Below are 13,460 nucleotides of genomic sequence, written 5' to 3'. Positions count from 1 at the left end.
CATACAGTTAAGTAAAGCACTAGATAAGAGTGCTCAGTGGCACAGTGGTTAGAATATTGGACTTAGAGTCCAGAAGAACTGAGTTCAAATCCTACTTCAGATACTTATTGCCTCTGCGATGCTGGGCAAGCCTTTTAACCTCTCTCAGCCTCAATTTCTTCATCTGTAAAATAGGGATAATAATAGCCTACCTCCCAGAGTGGTTGTGAGGATCGAATTAGAACATAGGTAAAGGGTTCTACAAAATTTAAAGCACTACCTAAATGCTAGGTATTATTACAGTGAATCTCAATAAAACTAGACCATTTGGGGAATGACATATTCTGGTCAATTGAATCATCCACCTACAGATACTTCACAAAACCCTTTTTCTTTCCACACATTGCTGAAAATCTTTCAAGATGTCTATATTTCTGTATTATAAGATGGAGAATATAATTGGATATTTCTTTAATAATTCAGGACCTTGGAATACTTCAGGATTGTCATCTTAAATTTCAGTAGTCATAGTACCAATAATAGAGATGTAGCTCTGGAAAGTATGAGATGTTGGCCTGAATTTGTATTGAACTAAGGCATCTCCTAGAAGCTAGCTTTAAAATGAATACTGCATAACAACTTGTTCATTTGCCATTTGCCATTATTCTCCTAAGAGCAATTTCGGTTTTAGTAAGGGGGAAAAAACAGTGCAAAGATTGAGGGTTTCAGTTAGTTGGTTTTTAGTTAATAGAGGTTGTATTATAGTTCCCAGTTGCCACTCTGGGATGATTTAAGCAATATTATTCAAAATGTGAATCAATCCCTCAACTAGGGGTTGGAAGATTTCAAGGGCTATTTAGCATTTGATGAGTTCTTCAGTGACTTAGCTTTGGTGCCCAAAAGGTTTAAGAGTGACTATAAATGTTCTTGTTGGTAGTTAAAGGGGAGACTGCAAAGTTTGGTGGTAAAGCAAAAAGGTTCTTTATCTAGGCCTTGTTCACGGAGGTGAATGGCCTTGATGACTGTGCACATGGAACTGCTAGGGAACACTGTTAGCCACTAACTTAATTCTGTTTACAATAAGATCCGGGTGCTGAGCAGTCCCACCACGCCACGCTGAAGGGAGCTCCCAGGGAATTCCTATAGTGGGAACTCTATCTCTGCCAGGGAATCGAGGCCTTCTAGCCCCAGCTCAGTTTCTTTCAGTCTGGATGGAAGTTGGTTCATTTTGCCAGTCTGAGGGGTGTATTCAGAGCACATTCACACAATCAAAACAGCTCTCAGACCCCCTTTTTACAAGGAAACCCTCCCTAAGGCTAGTGACTTCACCAAAAAGTGAGTAAACGCTGCCACCCCAGTGACTAAACAAGTATGCTAATTCAATACAGTTTCTATACTTATAAGCATAAAATCAACAAAAGGAATTACATGAAAATATATTCATCCGATAATGCTCAACTACACCCACAGCTTCTCCCAGACTCTGGCCACCCAGGAATTTTAGCAAGGGCATATTTCCACTGTTTAATCCCTCTTTCCCACGTGTACACAGACTCTGAGAGTGAGCAAAGAGCTTCATCCACTAGACCAGAGTTACCAAATGCTGTTCTACTCATTACTTTATGGTGGGACTATTATCCATTGAGGGATCTCATGATTTGGGGCAACTGAAGTCCTCTTCATGGTGTGGGGAAGTGGACTTGGAAAAAGCTCCAGCTCTGAATGAAGTTTTTCCACTCTTTTTTTTTTCTATCTGCTGTTCCTCTTGGGCCAGACCTCCAGCTTCTGGTCCTTCCCCACATACCTAATGAATTAGCTCTCGCCCAAGGACCTACGGTCATATAATGTGGCAAGGCCAGAGCAGACACTCTCCTCTCTGGCTGTTATTATGACTATCCTTCTCCCCATCCTTGAAAACCTTTTGGCACCTTCCCCCTTGATCGTTATATCAACATCGTTTCCACCTGCAGCCTCTCTTTGAGTCATTTCGTAGTACCTATGCTGGCTCACCCTCAGAGAACAGGGATTGGGGGAGGCCATTTCTTTCTTCCTCCCCACCCAGTATAGTTATAGCTATGGGAAGGAAGGAAGATTTGAGCACTCACTATGTATGAACATGTCCAAGCTTTCAAACTGTTTTATAATGTCATATCTCTCTACTACTTCCCCCTTTAGGTGAATTATGGAGGCCAAAAGGTTGAGCTCATCAGAGTTCGGAATCCTTGGGGCCAGGTAGAATGGAATGGCCCTTGGAGTGACAAGTCAGTATCCTCTGCTTCATTTTGAGCTTCTAACGACACTTGAGTTGCCAGACAAGGGAGCAGTGATATACCTGGGATGAAAGACAGCAGTTCCTCCCTGTGTGAAATTGTGATGTAGATAATGCCTGCAGATTCCCATTTGGGGGTCCTTTTCTCCCTTTTGTGGTTTCCTCTCCTCTGCCACTTAGGGGCCCATTTCTCTTTCCACTATCAAAGCTGATCCCAGGAAAGAATCTAGTAGCAATCTTTTATACTTTAGCATGAACTAGCTTAAATCAACATTAGTACCCCTCCCAAAGACATTTAAAATCTTTTTAAGATTTTAAAATTTAAAATCTTCAACTCTTATTAATGTCAACCAGACCTAACCAACCTCTAACCAGTGTATGGCAGGGACTGAACAGAGCAGGCTAGAGACAGGAGAGTCAGGAATCAGAGGTTTAATTTCAAAGTGAGGGAAACAGCTTACAAGCAAGGAGGCTATCTAGACACATGTGCTAGGGCCCCACCCCTGGGGAGGGGACACGAGGCAGTGTGGGGAGATCTCAATACTTATACCAATGGCTACGCAGTGACAATAAGGGGTAACTAGCCCTGACAATAAGGGAAAACAGTGATAGTGAGACAAGTTTGATTCATAGCAGGGCTTCATGAACAGAACATGGATATTTGTCCGAGCTTGTCCGGTGCTTGTCCAAGCTCAGAGAACACCTGGTGCTGGTCAAAGCAGTACAATAATTATGTGATTTTGCCAGAGGGTGAGATCATCTAGAGGGTGAGCACAGAGGATTGTTGTTATGGCAAGCTCAGAGCACAGCTTGTTTGCTGGGCCTTAGCTCTCAAAAAGAGGATGATTCCTAATATCTTGACATTATAATTGCTGGAACCAAGGTCTTTTTGCAAATGTCCTTGACTTTTTTTCACCATTATTAAGGAAAAGTAAATGACTGCCAGTGATGACCTGTAATCCTTCTTTTAAGCACTTTGCCATATCTATATTTTCAGCAATTTTCCTATTTATCTATCCTTTTTCATGACTATTGCCTTCTCATTATTCAAGTGCTAAACCAGGGATCTGGTTTAATTCAAGATATGAGAGAAGTCATCTTTGTTGGGTGAAATTCAAAAAGTTTAGAAAGAAAATAAACTCAGATCATTACAAATCCAAAAAAAAAAAAATTGAATTGTCCAGAGTTACACAGCTAGTAAATATCTGAGGCCGGATCTAGGTTTAGCATTCTGTCCACTGTGCCACCAGAGTGCAGTACTCTCTACCATTTTAGCCAAGCAGCCTGACTGGCTCACATTCACATTATCAGGACAAATGACTAATAGGCATTTTTATTTTTTTTTTCTTTTCTTCCTTCCTTCCTTTCTTGCTTGCTTGCTTTGGTTTTGGAGGTAATTGGGGTTAAGTGACTTGCCCAAGGTCACACAGCTAATATCTGAGGTCAAATTTGAACTCAGGTCCTACTGACTCTCCGGCCGGTACTCTATCTACTGTGCCACCTAGCTGCCCATAATAATAATAACTAACATTAATAATAACTCCTTAATAGGTATTTTTCAAAATCAGTCTCATATAACAAGTATTACAGTAAGGCACTTGGATTAATGACCTGCTCAGTTACTCTTGGATGTTAAATGAAGGATAAGAAATATTCTTTTTCCTGATTTGACCCCACCTCTTCTACTTTAAACATGCAACTGGTAGGTTTCTGAGTAAGAACTTGAACTTGCCTTCCTGCATCTGAACCCGGCTCTCTAACCAATACACCAGGCTACTTGTCTGGATAGCTATAATGTCTAGCTTCTATCCTTTGGCATTTGACGAAGGCAGTTCAAATGGTTCCAAAGCACTTTCTTTCATCAACTTTTTCTGGCTTTCTTAGAGGTGTTCCCCTCTGACCAATCAGCTGGTGAGTACATGGGTGTTCTCTGAAGAATATGGTGCGCTATTGGTATTCAGTGAAGTCAACCTATAATAACCCTGATTTTAAACTCATTCATTGCATAATCATCACAACTATTTACTTTCAGAAAGGATTTTCCTCACTATAGATTCAGGCTGCTAGGCTGTTTTTGTAAGTTGTATTGCCTTAAACAAATTACAGACTCAGTGGGTCTCAGTTTTCTTATCTGTCAAATGGGGGAGGTAGACCAGCTGATCCTCTTTAACTCTAACATTATATGATTCTATGTTATTTTGGTTTTTTGTAATGGTGATCTTCCTAAAGACTAACTTTATTTTCTCATAGTTCTCGTGAATGGAATTCTGTTAACTCATCTGAGCAAAAACGCCTATGCCATTCTGCTCTTGATGATGGAGAATTCTGGTATGGTACTTATGTCTAATGCTATTAAACAATCCCAATTATCTTTAAGGAAGGTGGTATTCTTTACACAGCTCCCCTGTATGCAACATAATTTCATTCGTGTCATTCATTCAACGATCATTTATACATGTATACACATCTTTCTAGGAGAAAAGAAAAAAGCATTTATTAAGTGCTTACTAGGCACTGTTAAACGCTTTCCAAATATTATCTCATTTTATCCTCACAACAACCCTGGGAGGTAAGCGCTATCACTGTCCCCATTTTACAGTTGAGGAAAATGAGGCAGATAGATGTTAAGTGACTTTCCCAGGGTCACACAGTTAGAACATGTCTGAGGCTGGATATGAACTCAGGTCTTGCTGACTCTAAGTATAGCATTCTATCCACTGAGACACCTCGTTGCCCCTAAAATTACTAGACTATAATCTATAGATAGGCATTTTAGAGACCTTCTGCTCCAGTTCCTTTGTTTTGTGGATGAGAAAATGGAAGCTTAGAGAACTTCAGTGACTTCTCCAAGGTTACGTGGTTGAGGAACAGTGCTGGGATTCAGAGCCAGGTTCTCTGCTTCCAAATCCAGGGCTCTCCCTGCTGTATGATACTGCTGATTCCATGCATTCTTCCTTGCATGTAGTAGGCACTTAATTATTGCTATTGATCACTTCTGAGTGATCTTCCCTCTCTTCCATATCTTACATTGTATAGTTCTATTAACTTAGTTGCTGCTGCTGTGGTTTTCTTCTTAAAAAAAAAAAGGAGGGGGGGATTTTATCTTCCTATAGTTCTTCTGAGTGGAGTTTTGCTGATTCAACCTGAGCAAACAAAAACAAAGTTCATCCTCTTCTGTATTTTGGGGAGTTTGGGGCAAATATCAAGAAAGACTTAAAATTGACTGACCCAAAACCAGACCAAAAATGGAATTGGCTCTTTCTTTCCTTGTGGATAGGTTTTATTAATTCATTATAGTGGGATCTTGACACCTAGGTATATCACCTTGGTTAAGACTAAACAGCAATTAGAGTTAAGGATGTGGGTTCATTACCTGAACAATCCAATTAGTATTTCACAAAGAAATGCTTAATTCTATGGATATGCCCTCCCCCCCATTCTGTCTAACCTTCTGGCAAAGGTAGGTCATGTGTAACAAAGTTTGTTGAAGAGAGTGTGGATTGATCAAAGTAAATCCATTACCACTACTACACAAATAGCTATGTCTTGCCACTAGGGGTCAGGTCAGTATAATTTTCATATTTTAAGCACAGCATTGTTCTCACAATACTTTTTCTCCAAAATGATTCAGGAATTCAACTAAATGCTTCTAAGTGTGGCCAGAGGCCCCTGGGATATTAGGTGTGAATTTCAGAAAGCTGAAAACAATAAGAAAATAAATAGAATGAGACACATGAATCAAGAAAAATAGAGCCTTTTTACCAAGGGCCTTCCTTCTCTATGGTGACTTGTGAGTCTGAGGTATTTAAAACAAGTTCCACCGGTTTTATGTCATTGCAACACCTCCTGTTTCTATTGTCTCCTTTCCATTTAAGTGGTTATAAAACCCCAAATATGGCACCCATCTGTTCATTCCCATGGGTGTCACTGCTTGTGAAAGGTCAGTTTGGAGTTCCCGTTGCATGATGCCTGGTGCATTGCATGATTGCCCTCGGTGTGTACAGTGAGTGCTAGGGGTCCTCGATGATACAGAAAGACAAAAGAGAGGGTAATGCATCCTATAGATGGATTATCATTATCTAGGGGCTCTGCCACTGACAAGAGAAGAGATCTGGGTAACGCTTTTCTTTTCAGGATGACTTTTAAGGATTTCAAAGTCCACTTTGACAAAGTAGAGATCTGCAATCTCACTCCTGATGCCCTGGAGGAAGATGCCCTTCACAAATGGAAAGTGACAGTCCATCAAGGGAGCTGGGTCCGGGGATCCACGGCTGGAGGATGCCGTAATTTCCTAGGTCAGTGGTCTGCCCTCCCGCCCTCTTTTCTTGTGCTTTGGAGGTTCAGCCCTTCAATCCAGGGGCAGAGTCAGAGGCATCTGAGAACCATAAGGGGTCATCTGCGAGGCAAGACTGAGGCTGGTATCATGGCGGAGGCCATTCCATTGAAGCTGGAGAACATGGATTTATGATTAAGTGGGAGAAATCAGAGACTGAGTGAGTAATTAGGGAAGAGTTGTACACGGAGGCTTCCGGACAAGAGCAGAGTCTCTTTCATCTGTCCTTTTCTTTCCATTAACACCACAATCACTTTAGTTGACTTAATCACCTCTCACCAGGACTGTTATAATGAAGACCTAACTGATCTCCAGCCTCTAATACGTCCCCTTCCACTGCCCAGATGCCAAATTGATATTCCCAAAGCACTGGTCTGACCCTGTTATGTTCTTGCCCCTCAAATTGCAGCAACTCCCTGTTACCTCTAGGTCAGAGGATAAAATGCACATTCCTTTATTCAGTATTGAAAGTTTTTCATAATCTGATTCTATTGTGCCTTAGTAGGCTTATTTCCCATTACTTTCCTTCACACACTAAGTTCTGGCCAAACTGGATCACGTGCTCTTCCTCATAAACAAGATTCTATCTCCTGTCTCCATCTCTTTGCACTGGCTGTCCCTCATTGCTGGAATGTATTCCCTCTTCACCCTCTTACAAGCCCATGTTGTTGTTCAGTTGTGTCCAACTCTCCATGACTCCATTTGGGGTTTTCTTGGCAAATCTAATGGAGTGGTTTGACATTTCCTTCTCCAGATCATTTTACAGATGAGGAAACTGAGGCAAACAGGGTTAAGTGACTTGCCCAGGGTCACACAGCTAGGCAGTGTCTGAAGCCAGATTTGAACTCAGGAAGAGGCATCTTTCTGACTCTAGGCCCAGCATTCTGTGCACTATGGCGCCACCTAGTTGCCCTTTAGAAGCCCTAGTTTCCTGTAAAGCCCAGCTTAGCTGTTTACCACCTATACAAGACTTTTTCTGATTCCTCTCTTGCATGCTAGTACCTTCCCTACTCCTTCCCAAATACTTTGCATTAATTTTGCATCTGCTTATATGTAAACTGTTGCTTCCCCTGATAGAATGTAAGCCCCTTAAGGACAGGGATTATCTCATTTTTGTCAGCATCCCTAGTACCTGGCCCAAGGGTTGGCACGTAGCAGGTACTTCATAAAGCCTTGTTGATTCATTGGAGAGAGGCCAGAAAGAAGAAAGGGGAGGAGGGTGTTTAGCACACTAGAGGAAGAGGGTATATGGAATTTAGAATAGTGCTTCTAAGTGCTTCAGAGGAAGAAGAAAAGAAAGGACCAGCAAAATGGAATGTTGGAGGAGCGCACAGGAAACAGGCCTAGAGGGCAGAATAGAGGGCACAGAAGACAGTGAGATGGATAGAGTGGAGTGGAGATGGAGTCAGATGTGGGACAAATGATATTAGGACTCTTTGTTCTTTTGTTTTGCTCAAGGGGAAAACAATTTTTCTATCTGTCAAATGGCAGACACCTTCTGGACCAACCCGCAGATCAAATTGTCTCTGACTGAGAAAGATGACGATGGGCAAGAGGAATGCACTTTCATTGTAGCCCTTATGCAAAAGGACAGAAGGAAACTCAAGAAATTTGGAGCTGATTTGCTGACTATTGGATATGCTATTTACCAGGCAAGTTCTGCCCAGGTTCCAAAGGCTGACCAATGGTAATGATTTACTGTAGTTGTTATGCCAACTCATGACACTGTCTTCTTGGGCTTGGAGGATACAATCAATCTGCATCAGTCGAGAATATGTCTCCCCGTGAAATCATGATTCTTTTGAAAAACTGAAGTTTTATCCAAAATGCTCTTCACAAATGATTGCCCATTTTCTAAGTACCCATTGTCTAATAAACAGGTCTATGCACTAAATGTGGCATTGGGGCAGTGGGTAGACAGAGAAGACTTGACAAAATTGCCTTAAATTCCTTAGAGGAAAAGCTTAACAACTTATTTCATTACTTACTCATACAGATCCCAAAAGAGACTGTTCTCTCTACTTTCCCAAATCTTACTTCTGCAAATCAGGAGAGGGTCCAATAATTTGGGTCTTATACCATAGCTTTCTCTCAGTCTTTCCCTAATGTATAATCTAAACTGCTAACTGCAAAGTAATATCAACTGGCATTTCATTATTGGAGAAAGTATCTCATGAAAGATAAATGAAGCTTTTACTCACTTATACATTTAATTTGTTTTTTACACATTGACCCAGAGTATACCTACATGCTTTTTCTTTTAAAAAAATCATTTTAGGGTTACATATTATATTTTGGGGTGAACTATATTTGGACTAATACAGTAATTAACCAAGGCAATAAAGTAAGGTGGTAGTAATCTGTCTCTAGATGTAAATAAATGAGATGGAACAACTTGTGGTTCTCAAAGAATAAGCTTCAGGTCCTCATTTACTCTACAAGGGCTTCCCTGCAGGCTGATTGGAGTTTCCATGATCCTTAATTGTCAGTGACTTTGCTTTTATTTCTGATGATGATTAATAATTTACTTAGGATATTTCAGAAAAGTCAGACAACACCTCACTGCTATCTTGTCAGAGGCAGAATCCACTCATTCTCATTAAGCCTAACAAGTTCATTAGAATGTGAATTCCTTGAGCAGGAACCATGTTTTTACCTTTCTTTACTCCCAGCACTTTGCACAATGCCTGGCACAAAGTAAGAGTTTAAGAAATGTTGTAGATTGTTGACTTATTGACTAAGTGACAGATAATATTTGGAAGGTAGGTAAGAGAAGCTCAACAGGGTCTTTCACTCCAATAAAGTGGAAGCAATGAAAAGGGACAAGAAACCAGAATCAGTGACATGGAGATAGCCTTGAACAGGATGGAGCTGATAACATGCAGACATATGAGTGGGAAACCTTCTGTGCAAGGTTCCAAAGCACTCTAAATGGAGTTTGACGGGGGAGGCTTTTGGGGGGCAAGAGGATTCAGAAGTACACATGCTCAGATCATGTGAGTATCCCAAAGGTTAAACGTAATTCTATGCTATCCTTTAAGCAAATTCCCCTTTTCGGTTTCTATTTTAGAGCCCTGCCAAAGAGGAGCATCTCACCAAGGATTTTTTCAGATATCATGCTTCTCAGGCCAGGAGCAAAACATATATTAACCTAAGGGAAGTCTCTGAGAGATTCAAGCTGCCCCCCGGAGAATACATCCTGATTCCTACAACTTTTGAGCCACACCAGGAAGCCAATTTCTGCCTTCGAATCTTTTCAGAGAAGAAGGCCATTACCCAGTGAGTAACAAATTATTGCTATATTAATAACGAAAATATGAGCAGCTAGGTGGATAGAGCACTGAGCTTGGAATCAAGAAGACTCATCTTCATGAGTTCAAATCTGGCCTCAGATATTTACTAGCTGTGAGACCCTGGGCAAGTCACTTAACTGTTTGCCTCAGTTTCTCATCTGTAAAATGAGCTAGAGAAGGAAATGGCAAACCACTCCAGTATCTTCGCTGTGAAAATCCCAAATAGAGTCACAAAGAGTCTGACACAACTGAAAAACAACTGAACAACAACAATGATGATGATGATAATTGTAATCAAAATCATAATTAGCAACTTATGCACTAGGAACAAGAAATACAGAACATTCCCGGGGCAGGCAGCAGGAAAGAGGCCCTTGAATCAACTTTTAAAGATAATCCATGTGAAGGATGGATTGATAGCTTTCTTGTAGCTCCCTATTTGAACTAATTATTGAGAATCAGCCTCTATAAGGGGTAGAGAGCTGGCCTTGGAGTCAGGAAGAGCCAAGGTTCAGGTCTTTCTCTGAATTACATGAGATAGCATAATTAACGTACTATATAAATGATAGCTATTACTATGTATAGTGCTTCATAAATCTTAACGTGCCATATAATTGCTAGCTATTATAAATGCTACCTATTATTATATCAGCCATGTGACCCTGGGCCATTTAGAGCAACTCCCTCATTTTATAGATGAGGAAAGTAGACCCAAGTGACTTGCCCAGAGTAAATGTAAGAGGTATGATTTGAAGCCAGGTCCACTGACTTCATAATCAGCACTCTTTTTACTGTACTGGGAGTTATACCAATGAGCATCGGACCTGGAATCAGGAAGACTCATCTTCATGAGTTCAAATCCAGGCTCAGACACTTACTAGCTGTGTGGTGCTGGACAAGTAACTTAACCATGTTTGCCCTAGCTCCCCATCTGTAAAATGAGCTGGAGAAGGAAATGGCAAATCACTCCAGCATCTTTGCCCAGAAAACCCCAAAATGGAGGTCCAGAAACCATCATCATCACTATCTTTGCCATCATCATTTAGTTAGATGCTAAATTTGGTTGTTCCTAGCAACTGAAGGGGAAAAGAGTACTGTCAGCTTTCTAAATTTCAGAGTGCTGGGGCAAAGATATTGTGCTGCCTAAGCAAAATGATAGCATGTATAAGACTCATTAAGGTTTACTTATCCCTTTATTAGCTCAGTTAGCCCTGATAGCAACTCTGTGGTTAAGTCCCAGAACCAAGAAGCCATACTCTAAATCCACTTTTTATGATTCTGTTCCTATGGAAATCATCTTAGTTTCACAGGTAAGGGATTATCAGAGCAATGATAGTTCCTTTACCATGATTAACATGATTGTTGTTGTTATTGGTGGTGGTGGTTCTCCATGTTCAAAGAGAACCAATGACATCATGGGTGATGTCTTGACTTGTGCATGAATCAGATTTAAGTGAGGCAGAACAATTTGTTCCAACGGCCATGAAGGCAACTGTTACTTTGGGGTGTTTCACCAGTGGTGGAAACAGTGACGTGCAGCAGTATAAGCTTAAATTCTGCCTTCCTCCTAACCCTCCCACTCCAACCTTGTTCCAATAAACTTTGTGAAGGGTCTCCAATACACCACATCAAAAAACACTTTCACCAAATACCCTGAGGAGGGACGGTTCCTTCTTGGTGCCAACAGCAAAGCACTATGGGGATTGGTTTAATGATTTGTAGTAGTGGAGGTCCCAGAAGAATACTCCTGGGAATTCTCCCTGCAACTTCCTTCAGACCATTTAGGTGACAACCTAAGTTTATCTGATACCTGTCTTAGCAAGCACGTTTTGCTTCAATTGGCGGTTATGGAGGAGCTTCCTGTTTTGACCACTCACCCCTGTGACCTGGACCAATGATGACAGTAACTGACATTTGTAGTTTACAAGGCAGTTGTCATATTTTATCTCGCTTGATCCTCACAACCCTCTGAGGCAAGTTAGCCATGCATCTTATCCTCATTTTATAGATGTGGGACCTGAGTTTCAAAGAAGAGAAATAATTTTCCCACAGTCACACTGTTAATAAGTTTTAGAACTAGTACTCAAACATAGGACCTTTATACACTGTGTGACTTTGGTGGAAGTCCAGGTCTCAGTTTCCTCATCTGTACCATGAGTTATGTTGTAGTGTGATGAAAACAGAATCAGACTTTAGAATAGGGGACGATCTGGGTTTGAATCCTGCCTCCTGGCTGAACAACAGCAGAGAGAAGCTGGACCTGTGATTTCAATGGTAGAGGGAGCTCCAAGACACAAAAATTCCCTCTACCAATACAGCTTTCTCTGAAGTGCTTAGTCTTAGAAAGATGCCTAGAGCACCAAGGGAGTAAATGACTTGCCTAGAGGCCTGCTGCCATTATGTATAAGAGGCAGGGTTTGAACCCAGGCCATCCTCACTCCAAGGTCAGCTCTCCATTATCCACTACCATGTGCTGCCTCTCAGTGGCTGAGTGCCCATGGACAAATCATTAAATTTCTCTGAACCTCAGTTTCCTTACTTGTAAAGTGGGTATAATCATACCTAAGTAGCTGTATCACAGAGTAGTCTGAAGGACCAAATTGGGTAATGCATGCGAATTGCTATGTAAATTTCAGTTTTCATTATCTGCAAGATCATTTCCAGTGCTAAATCTTATGATCCTAAATCCAGAGCTATAATTCCAACATCATAGGCAAAGAAACAACCTAGTATAGAGGAGGATATCTCATTCACAGTTGGCTTACATTCCAGAGATCCATGCAAACAACAAAATGTCCATAAACATCTGGTTATTGGAGTCCCTTATGAATATTTTTAATGTTGTCTCTGTCTCCCTCCGAGACAACACAGACACACAGAAAGACAGACAGACAGAAGAAATGGAGACAGAGAAAGAGACAGAGAGAGAGACAAAAAGAGAGACAAAGACAGACAAAGGAACAGAGAGAGAGAGAGAGATGTGTGTGTGTGTGTGTGTGTGTGTGTCCTCTGCTCAGACTCTAGTTTATTCTCCAATGCCTTTTTCACTTTCCTCAAACAGACTGGAAGCAAATAGATAGCTAGACCTCAACAAATAAGCTAAAGTAAGTTATAGGCATAGATTTAGAGCCAGAAGAGACCTCAGAGATTAAGTAGTCCAAACTTTTCATATACAAATAAGGAAACTGAAGAAGAAATGACTTACCAAGGATCATCCAGGTGGTAAATGACAGGAGTAGAATTTGAATCCAAGTCTTTGCTCCAGGATCAATGTTCTTTCTATTGTACTCTGCTGCCTCTGGTATGTGAATAATTATGACATATATTCATATATCACTTTACATTTTGCAAAGAAATTTTCTTCAAAATGACTCTTTGATGGTAGACATACACGTATTATACCCATTTTGACAAATGAGGAAATTGAAGCTCATAGAAATACTGATAGTCATATAGCCACTAAGACTCATAACAGGACTCCACATTTTTCACCCCAAGCTCAATGCCCATGCAACTATTCCATACAGAAGTTCTTACGAAACCTTAGTAGTTTAATGTAATAAACAAATTTCTCATGTATCCCTTC

General features: G+C 40.8%; 1 protein-coding gene across 1 annotated transcript in view; it reads left to right on the top strand.

Moving 5' to 3' along the window:
• Window positions 1-13,460, top strand: part of LOC114049855 (calpain-9) — a 69,342-nt gene that overhangs the window by 35,776 nt on the left and 20,106 nt on the right. Inside the window, exons 7-11 of the mRNA XM_027871291.1 lie at window positions 2,155-2,240; window positions 4,499-4,576; window positions 6,383-6,543; window positions 8,073-8,233; window positions 9,652-9,860. Of these exons, the coding sequence (XP_027727092.1) occupies window positions 2,155-2,240; window positions 4,499-4,576; window positions 6,383-6,543; window positions 8,073-8,233; window positions 9,652-9,860 (695 nt within the window). The remainder of the gene's footprint in view (window positions 1-2,154; window positions 2,241-4,498; window positions 4,577-6,382; window positions 6,544-8,072; window positions 8,234-9,651; window positions 9,861-13,460) is intronic.

The sequence above is a fragment of the Vombatus ursinus genome, unplaced genomic scaffold (assembly GCF_900497805.2).
Source record: "Vombatus ursinus unplaced genomic scaffold, bare-nosed wombat genome assembly UNPS02014798.1, whole genome shotgun sequence".
In the NCBI taxonomy this organism is placed as follows: Eukaryota; Metazoa; Chordata; class Mammalia; order Diprotodontia; family Vombatidae; genus Vombatus; species Vombatus ursinus.
Note: the sequence above shows the minus strand (reverse complement) of the source record. Positions and strands in the feature narration are given on the sequence as shown.